Source organism: Rana temporaria, chromosome 11 (genome assembly GCF_905171775.1).
Source record: "Rana temporaria chromosome 11, aRanTem1.1, whole genome shotgun sequence".
NCBI lineage: Eukaryota > Metazoa > Chordata > Amphibia > Anura > Ranidae > Rana > Rana temporaria.
Genome location: NC_053499.1, coordinates 51,949,525 through 51,974,940, shown reverse-complemented (window position 1 = coordinate 51,974,940; position 25,416 = coordinate 51,949,525). Strand labels below are relative to the sequence as shown.

General features: G+C 43.6%; 1 protein-coding gene across 2 annotated transcripts in view; it reads right to left on the bottom strand.

The window, feature by feature from the left end:
• Positions 1-22,853, bottom strand: part of LOC120916763 (mucin-2-like) — a 28,555-nt gene extending 5,702 nt beyond the window's left edge. Inside the window, exons 1-4 of one of the 2 annotated variants that reach the window (XM_040327698.1) lie at positions 15,586-22,853; positions 13,623-15,123; positions 11,719-12,509; positions 4,298-4,444 (exon numbers count right to left, since the gene is read on the bottom strand). In XM_040327698.1, coding sequence (XP_040183632.1) covers positions 4,298-4,444; positions 11,719-12,509; positions 13,623-15,123; positions 15,586-22,795 — 9,649 coding nt within the window. In that variant the 5' untranslated portion in view covers positions 22,796-22,853. Of the gene's footprint in view, positions 1-4,297; positions 4,445-11,718; positions 12,510-13,622 lie in introns of both variants that reach the window. The other variant, XM_040327697.1, reaches the window with a different exon arrangement.
• Between the last annotated feature and the right edge of the window lie 2,563 nt (positions 22,854-25,416).

The window sequence follows — 25,416 nt, the reverse complement described above, 5'->3', positions numbered from 1 at the left end:
AGACGATTCGCGCTTTTCTGTCTGTTACAGCGTAATGAATGTGCTATCTCCAAAACGAACGCTAGTTTTACGAGAACGAGCGCTCCCGTCCCCTGATTTAGTCTGAGCATGCGTGGATTTTTAACCGATGGTCGTGCGTACTAACGATCAGTTTTGACCTATCGGTTAGGCGTCCATCGGTTAAATTTTAAAGCAAGTTCCTATTTTTTTGACTGAAGGTTAACTAACCGATGGGGCCCACACACGATCGTCTGGACCGATGAAAACGGTCCATCAGACCATTCTCATCGGATGGACCGATCGTGTGTACGCGGCCTAAGGCTGGGTTCATACTGGTACGACACAACAGTCGTACTACTTTGGATCCGACTTTTCCCTGCGACTTGAAGTCCGACATGTGTCCGACTTCAATAAACAGGGATCTGACTTCGATCCTGACAATACCTAGCACTGTGTCTGGTATGTATCTTGAGGGGGAACTCCACGCCAAATTTTAAATAAAGAAACAGCATGGGTTCCCCCTCCAAGAGTATACCAGGCCCTACATTGTACCCCTACTCATTCACCTGAAAAAAAAGTGTCAATAAAAAACACACACAACACAGGTTTTTAAAGTAATTTATTAGGCAGCTCCGTGGGGTCTCTTCCGACTTCTTCTGTCCTCTCCGACTCTTTTCCGCTCACTCTGGTTCTTCTCCCTCTGTCCGGTGTCTCCTGCCGGGTCTCCTCCACTAGCTTCTGCTCTTTTTGCATCAGGCATTAAAGTGGAAGAGAGCATTGCGTCGACATCGGAAGAAGAGAAGAGGGAAGAAGATGACGAATACCAGGCAAGAGCTAGCAAAAGAGCGGGGCAAAAGAGCAGAATATAGCAGAGGAGGCCCAGCAGAAGACACCGGACAGAGGGAGAAGAACCAGAGAGAGTGGAGAAGAGCCGGAGGGGGCAGAAGAAGTCGGAAGAGACCCCCGGAGCTGCCTAAATTACTTTAAAAACCTGTGTAGTGTGTTTTTATTGACACTTTTTTTCAGGTGAATGGGTAGGGGCACAATGTACCCCCATATTTATTCACATAGGGTGGGGGGCCGGGATCTGGGGGCACCCTTATTAAAATATAAAACATTCTGATAAGCCCCCTGCCCGCAGCCCCCGACAACCAAAGGCCAGGGTTGTCGGGAAAAGGCCCTTGTCTTCATCAACATGGGGACAGGGTGGTTTGGGTTGAGGGCATGCTGCCTGGTACGGTTCAGGAGGGGGGGGCGCTTGCTTGTCCCCACTCCTTTTCCTGATCGGCCGGGCTGCGTGCTCGGATAAGGGTCTGATATGGATTTTGGGGGACCCCCCGCCGTTTTTTGTGGCGAAGGGGTTCCCCCTAAAATCCAAACCCGACCGAAGGGCCTAGTATGCTCTTGGTGGGTGATCCCATGCCAGTTTTTTTAATTGCTGTGGAGTTCCCCCTCAAGATCATCAGAACACAAGTCACATTTCAAAGTCGGATCATGCAAGAAGGCGATCCGACTTTGATCCGACTTTAGTCATATTCAATAGGCTGAAGTAGGATCAAAGTCGGACCAAAGTAGTTCAGGGAGCATTTTCAAAGTAGGACCAACTTGTGTCTCACCAGTTAAGGTGGCTCCCATACGGAAACGTTGATTTTCACACGTCATGCGACATGAGCTCCCAATGTCGGAGCGTTTGTCGTACCAGTGTGAACCCGGCCTAAGGACCCTTTCACACCTATGCTTTGCGGAAACAAGTGCTTTACAGTGTGCTCCTGCAATGCATGGCATTTTGAATGACACCTGAATGCACTAATGCAGGTGTGTCCAAACTTTGTTCAAAGAGAGCCAGATTTGATGAAGTGAACATGCGTGAGGACCAGGGGAGGGCTGGCAGGGGGGGCAGGGTGGAAATCTTCCCCCGGGCTGGTGACACTATGCACAACCACCGGCCGCCACTACCAAATGCTGTTTTTGCCAAGCAGGAATATGCCTGCTGGAGCTCTGTTAACACAGGTCACGCACGCTGCTCACCTCCCACTGTGCAGCCATGCCTGTGTCAGCTCCGAGGTAGATGGCTGCAGAGCTGAGCTATGTCTCGTCTCACACATAGCTCAGCCTCAGCGCACACCAGCGCTGACATCCCCTTCTCTCTCTGCACAGACACGAGGAGAGATAGAGCTCATCTGCTCCTCCTCCTTCTGAGTCTGCCCCGGGCATGTGTGGGCACATGTTTGAACCCAAAAAAGCATCAGACAGCCTGCCTGCACCTCTGCCTCCATCCTGGTAAGCTCACCCTCTCTAGTCTCTCCTGCCTCCCAGTGTATAAAAAGGGGTGCTTTGTGGACTTTGTTAAAGGGGAGAGGGCAGGCTTTGGTGAGCAGAGACCCTCTTTACACATTAGTCCACAGCATGCACCCTTAAATCAAGTTTCCCAGAACACCCCTTACATCAGATCTGATGTATATAGGGTCTGTGCGGACTCTGATGTAAGGGGAGGCTCTGTGCGGAATCTTGTGATCATGAAAAATCTTACTGTTTTTCTCGATCCATCACTTTTCCACGCTCCACTTGACTGGACTTGCCCCCCAGGCCTAAGGCTGCCAGCCCTCCCCTGGTGAGGACCGATTATTTTGCCTGACATTCTTTGAACCATTACAATTAAATGCAAATTTACTATTTTATGCAAAGTTTATGGAAAACGGCATACTTTTAATTTCGTCACATGAATGACAAATCTAAACAGGTGTTAAATCACTCTGCCTTTCTTATCTGAAGGCCAGATGAAAAAAAAAAAAAGGACGTCCAGATTTTAACGTCACAGATTTTAATCTATATCATCGTGGCACAGGAGAAGCTCTGACTCTCTTTCTAGATAACACTCTCACTGCCAGACCTGGTGCTTGATTGGCTTGTGGAGTTCATACCTTGACAGTGAAAACTCTATGTGAACTTTGCTTTACTCAGGCAGTGGGCGATAAGGAGGACAACAACAAGAAGGTAGTTGCATTCATCAGGCAAGTGGCCCAGGACTTTAAGACCCCTTTCACACTGAGGAGTTTTTCAGGCGTTACAGTGCTAAAAATAGCGCTGCTATACCGCCTGAAAAACTCCTTCACTGCATACTCAATGTGAAAGCCCGAGGGCTTTCACACTCAGGCGATGCTCTGGCGGAAGAGAAACAAATCTCCTGTCAGCAGCATCTTTGGAGCGGTGAGAGGAGCGGCGTGTATACCGCTCCTTCACCGCTCCTTCCCATTTAAATGGGAAACCATGGGAAATACCGCCCGCAATGCGCCTCTGCAGAGGCGCATTGCGGGTGGTATTAACCCTTTATCGGCCGCTAGCGGGGGTTAATATCGCCCCGCTAGCAGCCGAATCCCGCGGCAAATCCGACGGTATAGCCCCGCTATTTTTAGCGGCGCTATACCGCCACTACGCCTCCCGCCCCAATGTGAAAGAGGCCTAAGTGTTTGCAGTGGATCCCCCTGCTCAGGATCCACCCAGAGTGGCTTTCAATTCTCCAACTCCAAGAAGTATTCCGCCTTGATCAGGAGGAAAGGCACACATCTATAATTTAGACTACCTTCTTCTCTCTCAGTACAATGAGCTTCTGCTGGAGTACATAGATCAGGATTTTTTTTTTTTAGCAAAACAAGAAAAAAAAAAAAACAGCAGTGATTAAATACCAGCATAAAAAAAGGCTATTTTTGTGTGATTTTTTTAAAATAAAAATTCCTTATAGGTACAGTGTTGCTTTACCGTGCAATTGTCATTGAAAGCGTGACAGCGCTGAAAGCTTAAAATTTGCCTGGGAAGGAAGGGGGTAAAAGTGCCCAGTATTGGAGTGGTTAATGCATTCCCTGCATTAAGGAAACAATGTTTAGGTAGCAGGATCGCCCCCTCACCCCACCTAATACTCACTCAATCCAGCCTGTCTGGCACCATTGGTTCCTGCTGCTGTCAGTCAAATCCTATGACAAAGGAGCAAGGTCGGGGCCTAGCTGCACTGTCTAAATCTAGGGATGCAGGCAGCACAGATCAGGATCTAGCCTGTATAGGTGTCAAGATGGCAAGCAGTTTGCTATGGGGCATTTTCATAAAAGGAGGAGCCAGGAACGCTGGCGGGGGACCCCATTGCGCTGAGCAATTATAACATATTTGTTATTTTTTTTTTATTAAGACTTTGCAATCACTTTAATGTAGACTTTCATAAATGAGCATCATATTTCTAGTCACTTTTAGTTTCGAAAGACAACTGCAATATACTGTATATAAGATCTTGCATAAAAAATATTCTTACCTGGGGTGGATTGTGAGTGTTTGGTAGAAACTGATGTTGATATGGTAGTTGATACTGTAGAATATGTGGTGGGTTTTGTGATTGTTGTCGTGTGATTAGTGGAAGGTTGTGTTGCTTTAGTGCTCATAGTTGGGTGACTTTTAGTGCCTGCAACAGACAGAGCTGTGGTTAGAGTCAAAGTTAATGTCAGTAATGATGATATAGATCTTGTAGTTGGGAAAAGAGGCATTGATGCATAAATCAATGGAGTTTTTCCAGTAGTAATTTGGTGGACTTGGGTTGTTCTTGGGGCTAGTGTAATTAAATTGATGGTAATTGATCTGGCAATGGCTGAGTTATTAGAAGTCAAGTGAGTACTTTGTAGAGTATTAGATTCGTTGGGATAAGACTGTTTAATGGGAACAGCTGGGGCAATAATTGTGGTCGATGGGGTTTTAGAGAAAAAAAAGTTGATTGTTATTGGTGTTATTATACTTGTAGTGCTGTAAATACCTGTAGCAATTAAGGGTGTTGAGGTACTATCTTCAGTAGGGGAAACAAGGAAATTGTTTTTTGGAATTTGTGAGGGTGTTGTGTTAGTTAACTTAGTTAACTTACTACCAGCAGTCATGGAAATAGACGTAGTAAAAGTAGAGAAAACAGCATCTAGATTTGCACCTACTGTGGACTTTATGTTGGAAAGAACAGATATAGTTGATCTTGGCTTAAGGACAGACAAATTGACTGATAGAAAATGTCTTCCTGGACCTAATACAAGTACTCTACTTTGATCAGGCTTAGCTGACCAAGAAGTTGGAATGAATTTAGTAGAGTAAAAAGTTGTTCTAGGGAATGTGACTAACTGAGTTGTATAAGAAGAATAAACTGGGGTTGTATAAGAGGAAGCTGATATGGCAGGCAATGTGTTTGAAGAAATAATAGACGTAGAGGGGATGTGAGAAGCTGGTAGTGAACTTTCTGTGGATATAGTGATAAGGATAAATGAGTTTTTTGAGAAAAGAGTTAGTGCTGATGTACTGAGAAGAACTTGTGTAGTTGTTGAGTTGATTGATAATATAGTATTAACAGGTCGAACATTAGTAGTTTGAGTTGGAATTAGTGTTAGCCTAACGTAGGAAAGTTAAAGGGACTGAGGTGGTAATAGTAGGTAGAACAGAAATAGTGGGCACCTTGGTCAAAAGAACAGTTGATATTGGTGATTGTGTTACCGTTGTGGTGGTTATTGGTGACAAAGATAAAGAAACGGAAATACAAGCTATAGTTGGGGGAAACAGAAAATTTGGTACAGGATTTATGGAAGTACACTTCAGAATGGGTGTTGTAACTAATGTGGTTGAGGAGGTAGTGGTAGGTAATACAAGAGAAGTCAATATAGAAGAAAGAGTGGAGGAGATGTCAAGGAGCGAAGACTTTAATGGTGTCTGAGTCAATCTTGATACTGTTGTTAATGGAACTTGAATTGTTGATTTTGTAGTTGTTGAAAATATATTGAGACACTGTGTAGGTGTTTGAGCTAGGGGAAGATGGGTTATTTGAATTATAGTTATTTTGGACACAGTAGTAAGCACAGTTAATTTGATTGGAGTAGTACTAGTAGCAACAGGGAAATATGGTTTAGAAGAGACAGAGTATTTAGTGGTGGGAGAAGACTTAGTAGTTGTAGCAGTATTTAACATCGTTTTTGGCATAAATGTTGATGTAAAAGGAATTGTAACTTTATCATAATCTGTGATGGGTTCTGTCGTTGCTATTGTGGAAGTAGATGATAGGGAAGGGATTGCATAGCCTGAAGTGAAAAGAAATGTAGGTAGTGCATAGGTTATGGTGGTTCTGCTTTGCCATGTGGATTCTGCAGAGAAAAATTGTCAATAGCATGAGAGTAATCCTATAAGAAAATCTCAGTAACAATCGTTAAAAATAATCATAGCCACAATAAAAGTTGCTAGACTATGACTTCCCTCAGCATGAGTTATCCAAGGCAACATTAAAGTAAACTTGTATGGATATAAATATGGAGGCCACCACAGCTGACCTAATTACAATTACTATCTGCTCTGCTTTCTCTACCTTCAATCTTTAGAATTATTGTCTTGGAACAAGCATGTAGAAAGTCATAACTCCCAATCCACATACTTATTGAATATCAGTGACTCACAAAGTACTGAAGGCTCTGGCTAAGCATGACAGCCAGGAAATTAACAATTTTAGAAAATTTTTAGAAAATGGCAACCCTCATCGTCCCATGATTCCAATACCTTCCACCCTTGGTCCTGATACACAACCTTGTCTGAAAAGATCCATTCAGTATAATCATCATTAATTTTTTTATTTTATTTTTAGAAAATCAATCAGTCAAATACGTGCACAAATCTGTGTCGTCTGTGTGGTTGGTACCAAACAACAGATCTAAAAACATCCATAATTGGGATTAACATTGTTTTAAAAAATGATCAGCACTGTGTGTTCAGTTTTCTAGTTTGTTGGGAAAGTAGCCCCTTAATATATATTTCAGATAAATCCTGTTTTCAATTTCTTTTTATTATTCTTTTTCTTAAGTACAAATAAATTTACGTTTATACAAGATTCGTTACACTATGCATTTGTTCCCTCTCGTTGTTCGATATACAGATAAATTCTTATACAAGTCAGCACAACATTTTTATGTAGATTTAGGTATTCTGTGACCTAAATATGACAGATCTGATGTAGTTGGATGTAAACAGATACACGTCTTATTACATCCTCTGTCAACAGACCTAACATGGGTTTGTTAAAGTAGAACTAAATCAGCAAAGGTATTGGTTTTTGGATATCAGAGCATTGACCCCATGTACTGGTGCAAATACTCGGTAGAAGCACAGATGCGGGTATTGATGCTACCCTAGTTTTTTCTTTTGCCATCTGTGTCCCATTGGGGTGATTTCCCTTTACTTCCTGTCCCATAGCCCAAACAAAGTGAGAGGAAATCCATCCAAACTAAAGGAATATATATATATATATAGCACTACCCCCGAGGGAGCTGCTGGTTTAGATTTGGGGCTGCACATTACCTCACCATTCGTTGGCTATGGAATGAGAGTCTATAGAAACCTCAATGTCCACACAAGTTGTAAATCCTTTCCGTTAAACTTTATTTCTCACAAACTTGCACAGGTAGAGGGATGGAGGGTCAGTGTAAGGTTCAGGCACTTGATGCAGATCACTGGGGAGCTTTCAAGCTTCAAAAGTCACACTCACCACTTTCCTCCAAGTGGGTATTGCTCACCAGGATAGGCCCCTCTCACCGGCCTAGCAGCCGAGATAATGCACAGACAAAAAAAAAAGAATAACAGTCTCTGCCACAGACTTTAGTGCGATAAAGATCAACTGTTCAAAAATCCTCTGCCACAGGATTTAATATTCGGATATCCAGCCTTACAGTTTAGAGCCTTTAAGCTGACCCGGCACACTGTAAGGCATCATAGAATACGGTGCATCCTCCAATAAAGTGACCAGGCCTTCCCCGAGATACCAGCCTTCTGCTTGGTCCTCTCCTAGACAGGTCCTCCCCTGGTTTCCTCCATTGAGTGGCTTGCTCCCTTAGGACAGACAGTGCAGGACCACTTCCAAAGTTGAACTTTTGTTCACGACATTACGTTTAGGAGTGCGTTTTGTACAGAGTGCGTGGTTCAGGAGTGCATTACGTACAGAGTGCGTGGTTCAGGAGTGCGTTACGTACAGAGTGCGTGGTTCAGGAGTGTGTTACGTACAAAGTGCGTGGTTCAGGAGTGCGTGATGTACAGAGTGCGTAGTTCAGGATTGCCTTACATGCAGAGTGAACTTCACTCTGCATGTAAGGCAATCCTGAACCAGAGTGGGAGAGAGTGAGAGAGAGTGGGGGGGTCAGAGTGAGAGGGGGGGTCAGAGTGAGAGAGGGGGGGTCAGAGTGAGAGGGGGGGTCAGAGTGAGAGAGGTGGGGTCAGAGTGAGAGAGGGGGGTCAGAGTGAGAGAGGGGGGGTCAGAGTGAGAGAGGGAGGTCAAAGAGAGAGGGGGGGTCACAGGCAGAGAGAGGAGAGAGAGAGGGAGCAGGGTCTGGTCGAACATGCTCACTAACTTGGAATGTTTCCCGGGGCTGGCTCACTGGTTCATTTAGCAGTCAGTGTGGATGCTTGTTTTTAATCTTCCCGCCCACCTCCCCTTCTTCACAGACGAGCACACAGGAGGGACGGGACTCAGGAGAAGTGAAGCACTGAAGCTGTTTGGGACTTGGGAGATTGGATTGGATGGAGCACACAGGAGGGGTGGGACTTGGGAGAACGGAGAGTGATTGGTGGACACTGGACAGTGAGTACACATAGCAGAGCGCCCTGCTGGAGGGGGGGGGCGGGTGATTTCTGAAGACATGTAAGAGCAGAGAGCTGCACGAGGGGGGGCTTTTCTTGTTCTGCACCGCGGTCCCTGCTCGGCACTCGGGGCTCGTAATAGAACACTACATGTCTGAGCCAACCCCTAACGGCGCGCCTGACCCCGCCCCTCCTTCTCTGACGCCCGCATTAAGCGGCCGGTGATTGGCCAGACCGGGTGCATGTCATACCAGAGCCGGCCGTTTAATGTGGGCGTCAGTCGCTCCCTCCCCCTGGCCAAGTACGTGTACGCCCCATGTATGTAGCGTAAGTGCAACGCTACAGGCCGCCGCGCCGGGGGCTAAATTTATAAGGGAGCCGGAAGCCGGCCGCGGGACCGGCCCGCAACCCGACCAGCCCACTGGGAATTGTCCCGGGTTCTCCCGATTAGCCAATCCGGGCCTGGACTATAGGAATAATTAAAGTGGAAACTCTTCTTTCAAAAGAAGTAAAAAAGAAATTTTGCTCATTGTGTACCCAAGTAAGGCTCTGAGAAAGAGGGTAACCTCGAAACGCGATTTTTATGTTTTAACCACGACACAAGTACTGCTTTGTGAGTACATTTACCTTCTCTTTGCCTAATAAAAACATGTATCAAAGATAATGCACTAGGCCTACGCGCCTTCTGTTTTCTCTTATGTTTCCAGTGCCTTTGGACTTTGCCAGTCTTTAAAGGGCAGCAAGGTGCATAGTCCGCATTTACACATTAAATGGGAGCAAATTGATAACACATTGGGACCTATTACACAGCGGAGGAGAGCGAGCATTGTTACATTTTAAAAATTCAGATAATTGAAAATAAAACATTTCACCTGACTAACTGAATGGTACCACAGGTGTATTACATTTTTTTGGGACTATTTAGCGCAGCTTCTCTCATCTTTCTATCTATTACAGTGTGTATCTCACTTCAAGTTGCTGCTTTGTTTATATTATTTGTTTTGGTACACTAGCACGGTTTCTTGCCTAATACTGTATTAAAAATGACTCCTTTAAAGTTCCTTTGACAAGCAAAGTATACAAAATACATTTTTTAACTCTGCATATGATGATGTCTGGACTGATGATATAACACGATATTTGATAAAAAAAGAAAAAAAGACATTCAAGAAAAAAAAAAAAACACATTGGCCCGGATTCAGAGAGAATTTACGTATCTTTTTTCTGTATTTAGAAAGAAAGATACGGCGACATTAGCCTAAGATACGACTGGCATAAGTCTCTTACGCCGTCGTATCTTAGGGTGCATTCTCACGCTGGCCGCTAGGTGGCGCTCCCGTCGTTTTCAGCGTAGAGTATGCAAATTACCTAGTTACGCCGATTCACAAACATACGTGCGCCCGGCGGTAGTTTTTTTACGTCGTTTGCGTAAGTCGTTTTCATCGTAACGTTGCTCCTGCTATTAGGTGGCGCAGCAAATGTTAACCACTTCCTTACTGGGCACTTATACCCCTTCCTGACCAGAGGACTTTTTGCGATTTGGCACTGCGTCGCTTTAACTGACAATTGCGCGGTCGTGCGACGTGGCTCGAAAACAAAATTAACGTCCTTTTTTCCCCACAAATAGAGCTTTCTTTTGGTGGTATTTGATCACCTCTGCGGTTTTTATTTTTTGCGCTATAAACAAAAATAGAGCGACAATTTTGAAAAAAAAAAAATATTTTTACTTGTTGCTATAATAAATAGCTCAATTTTTTTTTTTTACGTTTTTTTTTTATCCTCAGTCTAGGCCGATGCGTATTCTACATATTTTTAGTAAAAAAAAAAAAAAAAATCGCAATAAGCGACTGGTTTGCGCAAAAGTTATAGCGCCTACAAAATAAGGGACAGAATTATTATTATTATTTTTTTTTTTTTTACTAGAAATGGCGGCGATCTGCGATTTTTATTGGGACTGCGACGTTATGGCGGACACATCGGACACTTTTGACATGTTTTTGGCGCCATTCACATTTATACTGCAATCAGTGCTATAAATATGCACTAATTACTGTATAATTTTTTTTTTTACTAGAAATGGCGGCGATCTGCGATTTTTATTGGGACTGCAACGTTATGGCGGACACATCGGACACTTTTGACACATTTTTGGCGCCATTCACATTTATACTGCAATCAGTGCTATAAATATGCACTAATTACTGTATAAATGTGACTGGCAGGGAAGGGGTTAACACTAGGGGGTGAGGAAGGGGTTAAATGTGTATCCTAATTAGTGTTCTAACTGTGGGGGAGGGGGGGTGACTGGGGGGGTGACCGATCTGTGTCTCTATGTACAAGAGACACAGATCCGTCTCCTCTCTCCCCTGACAGCACCGCTGTCTGCGAGAGCCGGGAATGAGAGATGATCTCATATGTAAACATATGAGATCATCTCTCATTGGCCGCACAGATCGCCTAGGAAACGGCCGCTCCGATTGGCCGTTCACGGCGATCTGTGACTGGCTGTGTCCAAGGGACACGGCCAGCACAGCAGTTCCCCGCTGCGCGCTCGGGAGCGCGCGCGGGGAACGCGAAAAGGGGCGGCCGTAAAAACACGGCCTCCCAGAGAAGTAGAGCAACCCGGCGGCCGTATATAGTCGTACGGCCGTCGGGAAGTGGTTAAGTATGGCCGTCGTTCCCGCTTCGAAATTTGAATTGTTTGCGTCGTTTGCGTAAGTCGTTCGTGAATAGGGCTGGACATAATTTATGTTCACGTCTAAACCAATACGTCATTGCGGCGTACTTGAGAGCAATGCACACTGGGATATGTACACGGACGGCGCATGCGCCGTTCGTAAAACACATCAATCACGTCAGGTCATAATACATTAGCATAAAACACGCCCCCCCTCCCACATTTGAATTACGCAGGCTTACGCTTTGTGAATACTGCACTTGCTCCTATAAGTTGCGTCGGCGTAGCGTAAATACAATACGCTGCGCCGCCGTAACTTAAAGCGCAGCTACCTGAATCTACCCCATTTTGTTGGACCAGTAAAAACAGCGTGCATTAAACGGTACTGTGGTAAAAAAAATATATAAAGTGTAAAAACTTACTTGAAGTAATTGAAGATGTTCCACTTTCAAGAGCCGCAGAAGATGGATGTGTTGACGAATAAGTTTGAATATTAACTGTAAAAGAAGTAGAACTGAAAGAAGGTGAATTAACGGTAATAGGGCTAGATAAGGTGGAGGGTGTATGTGAAGTCACAGCTGTGGTTGACATTGGTGTGGTTGTCTCTGTTTTCTTAGTAGATATAGTTGTGTGAGTTGTTGCATTCGAAGCAGGGGTTGAAATTGAGTGTGTTGTTGATGTGGTAGATTCAGATGTGGCTGGTGTATTTGTTGTAAGAGTTGTAAATGGTGTAGTTGCAGTAGATGTGGGTTCAGTGGTTGAAGTACTAGCAGTAGTGGAAGATGTTAATGTTGTGGTTTCAGTGGTCGTTGATGTTGTGGTTATACAACATGTGGGTGGTGTAGTTGTAGTTGGTGTTGTCGTATAAGATGTATAAATTGTTGAAGTCGTAGTAGGGGTTAATGTAGTGGTTTCAGTGATGCTTGGAGTATGAGTGGTCACTATTGTAGTTGGTGTTGTCTTACTAGTAGAAGTTGTTGTGTGAGTGGTTGAATTTGTAGTAGGTGTTGATGTTGTAGTTTCTGAAGTGGTTGGTGTATGTGTGCTATTTGTTGTAGTTGGCATTGTGGTGGAAGTTGTGTGAGTGGTTGAAGTAGGCATTGATGTTGTGGTTTTAGTGGTAGTGGAAGTATGTGTGGTCTCTGGAGTATTTGGTGTTGTCTTAGTAGTTGAAGTAGTTGTCTGAGTGGTTGAAATTGTAGTAGGTGTTGATGTTAAGTGTGTTGTTGATGTAGTTGTCTCTGAAGTAGTTGGTGTGTGAGTGCTCACTGTTGTAGATGGTGTTGTAAATGGCGTTGTGGTAGAAGTTGTGAGAGTGGTTAAAGTAGGAGTAGGTGTTGGTTTTGTGGTTTCAGTGGTAGTGGAAGTATGTGTAGTCTCTGGTGTAGTTGGTGTTGTCTTAGTAGTGGAAGAAGTTGGATGAGTGGTTGAGGTTGTAGTAGGTGTTGATGTTGAGTGTGTTGTAGATGTTGTAGTTTCTGAAGTGGTTGGTGTTTGAGTGCTCACTGTTGTAGATGGTGTTGTAAATGGCGTTGTGGTAGAAGTTGTGAGAGTGGTTAAAGTAGGAGTAGGTGTCGGTTTTGTGGTTTCAGTGGTAGTGGAAGTATGTGTAGTCTCTGGTGTAGTTGGTGTTGTCTTAGTAGTGGAAGAAGTTGGATGAGTGGTTGAGCTTGTAGTAGGTGTTGATGTTGAGTGTGTTGTAGATGTTGTAGTTTCTGAAGTGGTTGGTGTTTGAGTGCTCACTGTTGGTGTTGTGGTGGAAGTTGTGTGAGTGGTTGGAGTAGGCATTGATGTTGTGGTTTGAGTGGTAGTGGAAGTATGTGTGGTCTCTGGTGTAGTCTTGGTAGTTTCTGAAGTGGTTGGTGTCTGTTTTGTGCTTTCAGTGGTAGTGGAAGTATGTGTAGTCTCTGGTGTTGTCTTAGTAGTGGAAGAAGTTGGATGAGTGGTTGAGCTTGTAGTAGGTGTTGATGTGGAGTGTGTTATAGATGTTGTAGTTTCTGAAGTGGTTGGTGTTTGAGTGCTCACTGTTGTAGATGGTGTTGTAAATGGCGTTGTGGTAGAAGTTGTGAGAGTGGTTAAAGCAGGAGTAGGTGTCGGTTTTGTGGTTTCAGTGGTAGTGGAAGTACGTGTGGTCTCTGGAGTATTTGGTGTTGTCTTAGTAGTTGAAGTAGTTGTCTGAGTGGTTGAAATTGTAGTAGGTGTTGATTTTAAGTGTGTTGTTGATGTAGTTGTCTCTGAAGTAGTTGGTGTGTGAGTGCTCACTGATGTAAATGGCGTTGTGGTAGAAGTTGTGAGAGTGGTTAAAGTAGGAGTAGTAGGTGTTGATGTTAAGTGTGTTGTTGATGTAGTTGTCTCTGAAGTAGTTGGTGTGTGAGTGCTCACTGTTGTAAATGGCGTTGTGGTAGAAGTTGTGAGAGTGGTTAAAGTAGGAGTAGGTGTGGGCTTTGTGGTTTCAGTGCTAGTGGAAGTATGTGTAGTCTCTGGTGTAGTTGGAGTTGTCTTAGTAGTTGTGTGAGTGGTTGAAGTTGTAGAAGGTGTTGATGTTGAGTGTGTTGTTGATGTAGTTGTCTCTGAAGTAGTTGGTGTGTGAGTTCTCACTGTTGTAGTTGGTGTTGTGGTGGAAGTTGTATGAGTGGTTGGAGTAGGCATTGATGTTGTGGTTTGAGTGGCAGTGGAAGTATGTGTGGTCTCTGGTGTAGTCTTGGTAGTGGAAGTAGTTAAAGTTGTTGGGTGAGTGGTTGAGGATGTAGTAGGTGTTGATGTTGAGTGTGTTGTAGATGTTGTAGTTTCTGAAGTGGTTGGTGTTTGAGTGCTCACTGTTGTAGATGGTGTTGTAAATGGCGTTGTGGTAGAAGTTGTGAGAGTGGTTAAAGTAGGAGTAGGTGTTGGTTTTGTGGTTTCTGTGGTAGTGGAAGTATGTGTAGTCTCTGGTGTAGTTGGTGTTGTCTTAGTAGTGGAAGAAGTTGGATGAGTGGTTGAGCTTGTAGTAGGTGTTGAGGTTGAGTATGTTGTAGATGTTGTAGTTTCTGAAGTGGTTGGTGTTTGAGTGCTCACTGTTGTAGATGGTGTTGTAAATGGCGTTGTGGTAGAAGTTGTGAGAGTGGTTAAAGTAGGAGTAGGTGTCGGTTTTGTGGTTTCAGTGGTAGTGGAAGTATGTGTGGTCTCTAGAGTATTTGGTGTTGTCTTAGTAGTTGAAGTAGTTGTCTGAGTGGTTGAAATTGTAGTAGGTGTTGATGTTAAGTGTGTTGTTGATGTAGTTGTCTCTGAAGTAGTTGGTGTGTGAGTGCTCACTGTTGTAAATGGCGTTGTGGTAGAAGTTGTGAGAGTGGTTAAAGTAGGAGTAGGTGTGGGCTTTGTGGTTTCAGTGCTAGTGGAAGTATGTGTAGTCTCTTGTGTAGTTGGAGTTGTCTTAGTAGTTGTGTGATTGGTTGAAGTTGTAGAAGTTGTTGATGTTGAGTGTGTTGTTGATGTAGTTGTCTCTGAAGTAGTTGGTGTGTGAGTTCTCACTGTTGTAGTTGGTGTTGTGGTGGAAGTTGTATCAGTGGTTGGAGTAGGCATTGATGTTGTGGTTTGAGTGGCAGTGGAAGTATGTGCGGTCTCTGGTGTAGTCTTGGTAGTGGAAGTAGTTAAAGTTGTTGGGTGAGTAGTTGAGGTTTTAGTAGGTGTTGATGTTGAGTGTGTTGTAGATGTTGTAGTTTCTGAAGTGGTTGGTGTTTGAGTGCTCACTGTTGTAGATGGTGTTGTAAATGACGTTGTGGTAGAAGTTGTGAGAGTGGTTAAAGTAGGAGTAGGTGTTGGTTTTGTGGTTTCAGTGGTAGTGGAAGTATGTGTAGTATCTGGTGTAGTTGGTGTTGTCTTAGTAGTGGAAGAAGTTGGATGAGTGGTTGAGCTTGTAGTAGGTGTTGAGGTTGAGTGTGTTGTAGATGTTGTAGTTTCTGAAGTGGTTGGTGTTTGAGTGCTCACTGTTGTAGATGGTGTTGTAAATGGCGTTGTGGTAGAAGTTGTGAGAGTGGTTAAAGTAGGAGTAGGTGTCGGTTTTGTGGTTTCAGTGGTAGTGGAAGTATGTGTGGTCTCTGGAGTATTTGGTGTTGTCTTAGTAGTTGAAGTAGTTGTCTGAGTGGTTGAAATTGTAGTAGGTGTTGATGTTAAGTGTGTTGTTGATGTAGTTGTCTCTGAAGTAGTTGGTGTGTGAGTGCTCACTGTTGTAAATGGCGTTGTGGTAGAAGTTGTGAGAGTGGTTAAAGTAGGAGTAGGTGTGGGCTTTGTGGTTTCAGTGCTTGTGTAAGTATGTGTAGTCTCTGGTGTAGTTGGAGTTGTCTTAGTAGTTGTGTGATTGGTTGAAATTGTAGAAGTTGTTGATGTTGAGTGTGTTGTTGATGTAGTTGTCTCTGAAGTAGTTGGTGTGTGAGTTCTCACTGTTGTAGTTGGTGTTGTGGTGGAAGTTGTATGAGTGGTTGGAGTAGGCATTGCTGTTGTGGTTTGAGTGGCAGTGGAAGTATGTGTGGTCTCTGGTGTAGTCTTGGTAATGGAAGTAGTTAAAGTTGTTGGGTGAGTGGTTGAGGATGTAGTAGGTGTTGATGTTGAGTGTGTTGTAGATGTTGTAGTTTCTGAAGTGGTTGGTGTTTGAGTGCTCACTGTTGTAGATGGTGTTGTAAATGGCGTTGTGGTAGAAGTTGTGAGAGTGGTTAAAGTAGGAGTAGGTGTTGGTTTTGTGGTTTCTGTGGTAGTGGAAGTATGTGTAGTCTCTGGTGTAGTTGGTGTTGTCTTAGTAGTGGAAGAAGTTGGATGAGTGGTTGAGCTTGTAGTAGGTGTTGATGTTGAGTGTGTTGTAGATGTTGTAGTTTCTGAAGTGGTTGGTGTTTGAGTGCTCACTGTTGTAGATGGTGTTGTAAATGGCGTTGTGGTAGAAGTTGTGAGAGTGGTTAAAGTAGGAGTAGGTGTCGGTTTTGTGGTTTCAGTGGTAGTGGAAGTATGTGTGGTCTCTAGAGTATTTGGTGTTGTCTTAGTAGTTGAAGTAGTTGTCTGAGTGGTTGAAATTGTAGTAGGTGTTGATGTTAAGTGTGTTGTTGATGTAGTTGTCTCTGAAGTAGTTGGTGTGTGAGTGCTCACTGTTGTAAATGGCATTGTGGTAGAAGTTGTGAGAGTGGTTAAAGTATGAGTAGGTGTGGGCTTTGTGGTTTCAGTGCTAGTGGAAGTATGTGTAGTCTCTTGTGTAGTTGGAGTTGTCTTAGTAGTTGTGTGATTGGTTGAAGTTGTAGAAGTTGTTGATGTTGAGTGTGTTGTTGATGTAGTTGTCTCTGAAGTAGTTGGTGTGTGAGTTCTCACTGTTGTAGTTGGTGTTGTGGTGGAAGTTGTATGAGTGGTTGGAGTAGGCATTGATGTTGTGGTTTGAGTGGCAGTGGAAGTATGTGTGGTCTCTGGTGTAGTCTTGGTAGTGGAAGTAGTTAAAGTTGTTGGGTGAGTAGTTGAGGTTGTAGTAGGTGTTGATGTTGAGTGTGTTGTAGATGTTGTAGTTTCTGAAGTGGTTGGTGTTTGAGTGCTCACTGTTGTAGATGGTGTTGTAAATGACGTTGTGGTAGAAGTTGTGAGAGTGGTTAAAGTAGGAGTAGGTGTTGGTTTTGTGGTTTCAGTGGTAGTGGAAGTATGTGTAGTATCTGGTGTAGTTGGTGTTGTCTTAGTAGTGGAAGAAGTTGGATGAGTGGTTGAGCTTGTAGTAGGTGTTGAGGTTGAGTGTGTTGTAGATGTTGTAGTTTCTGAAGTGGTTGGTGTTTGAGTGCTCACTGTTGTAGATGGTGTTGTAAATGGCGTTGTGGTAGAAGTTGTGAGAGTGGTTAAAGTAGGAGTAGGTGTCGGTTTTGTGGTTTCAGTGGTAGTGGAAGTATGTGTGGTCTCTGGAGTATTTGGTGTTGTCTTAGTAGTTGAAGTAGTTGTCTGAGTGGTTGAAATTGTAGTAGGTGTTGATGTTAAGTGTGTTGTTGATGTAGTTGTCTCTGAAGTAGTTGGTGTGTGAGTGCTCACTGTTGTAAATGGCGTTGTGGTAGAAGTTGTGAGAGTGGTTAAAGTAGGAGTAGGTGTGGGCTTTGTGGTTTCAGTGCTAGTGGAAGTATGTGTAGTCTCTGGTGTAGTTGGAGTTGTCTTAGTAGTTGTGTGAGTGGTTGAAGTTGTAGAAGGTGTTGATGTTGAGTGTGTTGTTGATGTAGTTGTCTCTGAAGTAGTTGGTGTGTTAGTGCTCACTGTTGTAGTTGGTGTTGTGGTGGAATTTGTGTGAGTGGTTGGAGTAGGCAATGATGTTGTGGTTTGAGTGGTAGTGGAAGTATGTGTGGTGTCTGGTGTAGTCTTGGTAGTGGAAGTAGTTGAAGTAGTTGGGTGAGTGGTTGAGGTTGTAGTAGGTGTTGATGTTGAGTGTGTTGTAGATGTTGTAGTTTCTGAAGTGGTTGGTGTTTGAGTGCTCTCTGTTGTAGATGGTGTTGTAAATGGCGTTGTGGTAGAAGTTGTGAGAGTGGTTAAAGTAGGAGTAGGTGTTGGTTTTGTGGTTTCAGTGGTAGTGGAAGTATGTGTAGTCTCTGGTGTAGTTGGTGTTGTCTTAGTAGTGGAAGAAGTTGGATGAGTGGTTGAGGTTGTAGTAGGTGTTGATGTTGAGTGTGTTGTAGATGTTGTAGTTTCTGAAGTGGTTGGTGTGTGAGTGCTCACTGTTGTAGATGGCGTTGTGGTAGAAGTTGTATGAGTAGTCAAAGTAGGAGTAGGTGTAGATTTTGTGGTTTTAGTGATAGTGAAAGTATGTGTGGTCTCTGAAGTAGTTGGTGTTGTCTTAGTAGTTGAAATAGTTGTCCGAGTGGTTGAAATTGTAGAAGGTGTTGATGTTGAGTGTGTTGTTGATGTAGTTGTCTCTGAAGTAGTTGGTGTGTGAGTGCTCACTGTTGTAGTTGGTGTTGTGGTGGAAGTAGGAGTAGGCATTGATGTTGTGGTTTGAGTGGTAGTGGAAGTATGTGTGGTCTCTGGTGTAGTCTTGGTAGTGGAAGTAGTTGAAGCAGTTGAAGTAGTTGGGTGAGTGGTTGAGGTTGTAGTAGGTGTTGATGTTGAGTGTGTTGTTGATGTAGATGGCGTTGTGGTAGAAGTTGTGTGAGTGGTTGAAGTGGGAGTAGGTGTTGGTTTTGTGCTTTCAGTGGTAGTGGAAGTATGTGTAGTATCTGGTGTAGTTAGCGTTGTCTTAGTAGTAGAAGAAGTTGGATGAGTGGTTGAGGTTGTAGTAGGTGTTGATGTTGAGTGTGTTGTAGATGTTGTAGTTTCTGAAGAGGTTGGTGTGTGAGTGCTCACTGTTGTAGTTGGCGTTGTGGTAGAAGTTGTGAGAGTGGTTAAAGTAGGAGTAGGTGTCGGCTTTGGGGTTTCAGTGGTAGTGGACGTATGTGTAGTTGGAGTTGTCTTAGTAGTTGTGTGAGTGGTTGAAGTTGTAGAAGGTGTTGATGTTGAGTGTGTTGTTGATGTAGTTGTCTCTGAAGTAGTTGGTGTGTGAGTTATCACTGTTGTAGTTGGTGTTGTGGTGGAAGTTGTGTGAGTGGTTGGAGTAGGCATTGATGTTGTGGTTTGAGTGGTAGTGGAAGTATGTGTGGTCTCTGGTGTAGTCTTGGTAGTGGAAGTAGTTGAAGTTGTTGGGTGAGTGGTTGAGGTTGTAGTAGGTGTTGATGTTGAGTGTGTTGTAGATGTTGTAGTTTCTGAAGTGGTTGGTGTTTGGGTGCTCACTGTTGTAGATGGTGTTGTAAATGGCGTTGTGGTAGAAGTTGTGAGAGTGGTTAAAGTAGGAGTAGGTGTCGGTTTTGTAGTTTCAGTGGTAGTGGAAGTATGTGTGGTCTCTGGTATAGTTGGTGTTGTATTAGTAGTTGAAGTAGTTGTGTGAGTGGTTGAAGTTGTAGTTGGTGTTGAAGTTGAGTGTGTTGTTGATGTAGTTGTCTCTGAAGTAGTTGGTGTGTGAGTGCTCACTTTTGTAGTTGGTGTTGTGGTGGAAGTTGTGTGAGTGGTGGATGTAGGAGTAGGCATTGATGTTGTGGTTTGAGTGGTAGTGGAAGTATGTGTGGTCTCTGGTGTAGTCTTGGTCGTGGAAGTAGTTGAAGTAGTTGGGTGAGTGGTTGAGTTTGTAGTAGGTGTTGATGTTGAGTGTGTTGTTGATGTAGATGGCGTTGTGGTAGAAGTTGTGTGAGTGGTTGAAGTAGGAGTAGGTGTCGGTTTTTTGGTTTCAGTGGTAGTGGAAGTATGTGTCGTCTCTGGTGTAGTTGGTGTTGTCTTAGTAGTGGAAGAAGTTGGATGAGTGGTTGAAATTGTAGTAGGTGTTGATGTTGAGTGTGTTGTAGATGTTGTAGTTTCTGAAGTGGTTGGTGTGTGAGTGCTCACTGTTGTAGATGGCGTTGTGGTGGAAGTAGGAGTAGGCATTGATGTTGTGGTTTGAGTGGTAGTGGAAGTATGTGTGGTCTCTGCTGTAGTGGAAGTAGTTGAAGTAGTTGGGTGAGTGGTTGAGGTTGTAGTAGGTGTTGATGTTGAGTGTGTTGTTGATGTAGATGGTGTTGTGGTAGAAGTTGTGTGAGTGGTTGAAGTGGGAGTAGGTGTCGGTTTTGTGGTTTCAGTGGTAGTGGAAGTATGTGTAGTATCTGGTGTAGTTGGTGTTGTCTTAGTAGTAGAAGAAGTTGGATGAGTGGTTGAGGTTGTAGTAGGTGTTGATGTTGAGTGTGTTGTAGATGTTGTAGTTTCTGAAGTGGTTGGTGTGTGAGTGCTCACTGTTGTAGATGGCGTTGTGGTAGAAGTTGTGAGAGTGGTTAAAGTAGGAGTAGGTGTCGGTTTTGTGGTTTCAGTGGTAGTGGAAGTATGTGTAGTATCTGGTGTAGTTAGTGTTGTCTTAGTAGTAGAAGAAGTTGGATGAGTGGTTGAGGTTGGAGTAGGTTTTGATGTTGAATGTGTTGTTGATGCAGTTGTCTCTGAAGTAGTTGGTGTGTGAGTGCTCTCTGTTGTAAATGGCGTTGTGGTAGAAGTTGTGAGAGTGGTTAAAGTAGGAGTAGGTGTTGGCTTTGTGGTTTCAGTGGTAGTGGAAGTATGTGTAGTCTCTGGTGTAGTTGGTGTTGTCTTAGTAGTTGAAGTTGTTGTGTGAGTGGTTGAAGTTGTAGAAGATGTTGATGTTGAGTGTGTTGTTGATGTAGTTGTCTCTGAAGTAGTTGGTGTGTGAGTGCTCACTGTTGTAGTTGGTGTTGTGGTGGAAATTGTGTGAGTGGTGGAAGTAGGAGTAGGCATTGATGTTGTGGTTTGAGTGGTAATGGAAGTATGTGTGGTCTCTGGTGTAGTGTTGGTAGTGGAAGTAGTTGAAGTAGTTGGGTGAGTGGCTGGGGTTGTAGTAGGTGTTGATGTTGAGTGTGTTGTTGGTGTAGTCTTGGTAGTGGAAGTTGTAGATGGCATTGTGGTAGAAGTTGTATCAGTGGTTGAAGTAGGAGTAGGTGTAGATTTTGTGATTTTAGTGATAGTGGAAGTATGTGTGGTCTCTGGAGTAGTTGGTGTTGTCTTAGTAGTTGAAGCAGTTGTCGGAGTGGTTGAAATTGTAGTAGGTGTTGATGTTGAGTGTGTTGTTGATGTAGATGGCGTTTTGGTAGAAGTTGTGTGAGTGGTTAAAGTAGGAGTAGGTGTCGGTTTTGTGGTTTCAGTGGTAGTGGAAGTATGTTTAGTATCTGGTGTAGTTAGTGTTGTCTTAGTAGTAGAAGAAGTTGGATGAGTGGTTGAGGTTGGAGTAGGTTTTGATGTTGAGTGTGTTGTTGATGCAGTTGTCTCTGAAGTAGTTGGTGTCTGAGTGCTCACTGTTGTAAATGGCGTTGTGGTAGAAGTTGTGAGAGTGGTTAAAGTAGGAGTAGGCGTCGGTTTTGTTGTTTCAGTAGTAGTGGAAGTATGCGTAGTCTCTGGTGTAGTAGGTGTTGTCTTAGTAGTTGAAGTAGTTGTGTGAGTGGTTGAAGTCGTAGAAGGTGTTGATGTTGAATGTGTTGTTGATGTAGTTGTCTCTGAAGTAGTTGGTGTGTGGGTGCTCACTGTTGTAGTTGGTGTTGTGGTGGAAGTTGTGTGAGTGCTTGAAGTAGGAGTAGGCATTGATGTTGTGGTTTGAGTGGTAGTGGAAGTATGTGTGGTCTCTGGTGTCGTCTTGGTAGTGGAAGTAGTTGAAGTAGTTGGGTGAGTGGTGGAGGTCGTAGTAGGTGTTGATGTTGAGTGTGTTGTTGATGTAGATGGCGTTTTGGTAGAAGTTGTGTGAGTGGTTAAAGTTGGAGTAGGTGTCGGTTTTGTGGTTTCAGTGGTAGTGGAAGTATGTGTAGTATCTGGTGTAGTTAGTGTTTTCATGGTAGTAGAAGACGTTGGATGAGTGGTTGAGGTTGGAGTAGGTTTTGATGTTGAGTGTGTTGTTGATGCAGTTGTCTCTGAAGTGGTTGGTGTGTGAGTGCTCACGGTTGTAGTTGGTTTTGTAGTGGAAGTTGTGTGAGTGCTTGAAGTAGGAGTAGGCATTGATGTTGTGGTTTGAGTGGTAGTGGAAGTATGTGTGGTCTCTGGTGTAGTGTTGGTAGTGGAAGTAGTTGAAGTAGTTGGGTGAGTGGTTGGGGTTGTAGTAGGTGTTGATGTTGAGTGTGTTGTTGGGGTAGTCTTGGTAGTGGAAGTTGTAGATGGCATTGTGGTAGAAGTTGTATCAGTGGTTGAAGTAGGAGTAGGTGTAGATTTTGTGATTTTAGTTATAGTGGAAGTATGTGTGGTCTCTGGAGTAGTTGGTGTTGTCTTAGTAGTTGAAGCAGTTGTCGGAGTGGTTGAAATTGTAGTAGGTGTTGAAGTTGAGTGTGTTGTTGATGTAGTTGTCTCTGAAGTAGTTGGTGTGTGAGTGCTCACTGTTGTAGTTGGCGTTGTGGTTGAAGTTGTGTGAGTGGTTGAAGTAGGAGTCGGTGTTAATGTTGTAGGTTTAGTGGTAGTAGGAGTATGTGTGGTCTCTGTTGTACTTGGTGTTGTCTTGACACTGGAAATAGTTGTTTGAGTGGTTGATGTTGTTTCTGGGATGGTGGGTGTAGGAGTGGTTACTGTGCTAGTTGGTATTGTTTTGTGAGTGGATGAAGACATGGTAGGTGTTGATGTTTGGTGAGTTGTTGATGTGGTGGGTTTTGCTGTAGTAGTAGAGGATGTTGATGTTGAATGCGTTGTTAATGAAGTCATTTCAGAGGTGGTGGGTGTAGGTGTAGTCACTGTTGTCTTTGGTGTTGTCATCGTAGGTGTTGAGTATGTTGTTGACGTTGAGGTTTCAGTGGTGGGCGTAGGTGTAGTGACTGTGGTCTTTGGTGTTGTCATCGTAGGTGTTGAGTATGTTGTTGACGTTGAGGTTTCAGTGGTGGGCGTAGGTGTAGTGACTGTGGTCTTTGGTGTTGTCATCGTAGGTGTTGAGTATGTTGTTGACGTTGAGGTTTCAGTGGTGGGCGTAGGTGTAGTGACTGATGTCTTTGGTGTTGTCATCGTAGGTGTTGATGTTGAGTATGTTGTTGACGTTGAGGTTTCAGTGGTGGGCGTAGGTGTAGTCACTGTTGGAATAGGAGACACTTTTACAGTAGTGGTTGATGACTCTTTTGTGGCTAGAAGATATTTACACACTTTTTTTAAGGATTAAGGATCCTGTCTATAGAATTTAGGGGGGGGGGGGGTTCCAGTGTCCCGGGGGGGGGGGGGGGGTGTCCCAGTGTCCCAGTTTATAGTAAAACCAACGTTTGAAATTTCTTATAGTTTTTGCTGTTGAAATTTCGATTTTTTTTTGCTGGTATGGAGTTTTGTTTGTTAGATTGCATTGTCATATTTTTAAAGTGCACTATTGATATATTAGTATTTTTGGTGTGTTTGGTTTACCATGATTGCCTTGCTGTCTATGTTTGTCAGAACACGCTTATTGTCTTTTATTTCTAATGGTGCGATACATGCTTTGATAAATTCTTTACTTATTTTCTCATCAATTTTTATGATAGAAAGAATCAATCCATCAGTGACAACCCATTAGATCAATGTGACACAGACACGCGTCTACAAATAGGGGATCATTTTATGGCATTTTTATTATATATTTTTTATTAGAAATGGCGGCAATCTGCGATTTTTATCGTGACTGCGACATTATGATGGACACATAGGACACTTTTGACACTATTTTGGGACCATTTTCATTTATACAACGATCAGTGCTATAAAAATGCACTGATTACTGTGTAAATGACACTGTTAGGTAAGGGGGCGAGGAAGGGGTTAAGTGTGTCCTAGGGAGTAATTCTAACTGTGAGGGGGATGGGCTACATGTGACACAACAGTGATCACTGCTCCTGATCACAGGGAGCAGTAGATCACTGTCCTGTCACTAGGCAGAACAAGGAAATGCCTTGTTTACAAAGGCATCTCCCTGTTCTCCCCCGCTCCATGACACGATCACGGGACACCGGCAGACATCGAATCCACGGGTATGCGCGCCCGCATTGGCAGGATTTTTAAAGCAACGTACAGGTACGTTGCTTTACCCACACGAGCCATTCTGCTGACGTATATGTGCGTTGCGCGGTCGGCAAGTGGTTAATTGATAGTTAGAAACGATCGTAAGTTATCAATCACATCTCTGTTTTCACCATGCAATATCATAATCTGATTGAACGAATTCATGAACTAAGCAACTCAATACAACTGATTAATGCAACGCTATCGACAATTTCCCAGCCTGGTCGATTTGGTCGAATTCTATCTAAGCAGAGTCTAAGTAAATCGGAAGGGAAATTATGCAATTTGATTGTTCTGATCGAATGGCACATCAGTGGGGTGATAAAATGGAAGCAGGCATGACTACCACTAGTTATTTGCACTAAATAAACTTGCTTTATTTTGAGATGTTTATCTACTCATCCAGGTAGTTTCTGCAGGTCTTTAAAGGAGTTGTAAAGTCAGAAGGTTTTTTATCTTAATGCATTCTATGTGCAGTGGCCCCCCAAATATTTACCTGAGCCTCATCACTGTCCAGTGACGTCCACGAATGTCTTCTTCCATCTGAGACTCTGCCTCCTGATTGGCTGAGACTGAGCAACAGCACAATTGGCTCCCGATGCTGTCAATCAAAGTCATTCAGCCAATCAGGAGAGAGAGAGGGGGCGGGGTCGAGCCGCAGCTCCGTGTCTAAATGGACACAAGGAGCTCTGACTCTAATTGGGTGCCCCCAGAGCAATCTGCTTTCTGTGGGGGAACTCAACAGGAGGGAGGGGCCAATATCACAGAAAAGGGACCAGAGAAGAGGAGGATCCAGGCTTCTCTGTACAAATCCACTGCAATAGCAGGTAAGTATGACATGTTTGTTATTTTTATTGAAAAAAAAAAACATGACTTTACAATCACATTAAAACTACCAGGTTATACATATGGTGACCATCTTGTCCTTAGATAATTAACATCTGCAATGACACATTCCATGGCAATTGGATTAAAATTACCTTTTTATATGCTAGAATATTTTTCTGACAGCCATTACAACTGAGGAAGCTACCTGGATGAGTAATGAAATGTCTTTATAGCAAGTTCAGTTGAATAACTTTTGTTCTTGAATACTTACCAATTTATACTGTATCTTTAATAATATAAAAGCTGTAGAGTTAGTGTAATTTTCTAAGCACAGTTTCACTTTTTGGTGTATTTCATGTTGTTCATACTCACTCACTATGAGATTCATTTTCTGTATTCTGCATAAAACCTGGTTGATCCTGCTGCTCTCTATCTCCACCTTCTGTTCATGTCCCCAATTCAGCTAGGGATTTTGCAGCTCTGGAGGCAACTCTGCACATGCTCAGTTTTCAGTAAGTGTTTCTATGCTGAGCATTATCTTCTTATCACATCTGAGCAGCCCATGTGACTATAGAGTCACACACGTGGGGGTACACACAGTGGTAAATGACAGCACGCTCCCTCTCTTCTCCTCCATGCCCACTAACCAGCTAAACACAATGGGGCGGGATATTATATGTAGAATAACGAAGGCTTCACCTCCTAATTATTCCAATATACAGGCTGGAGGGGTGTGACACATCCTGTGGCTGGCAGAAAACCGCCCACACCATGTTATT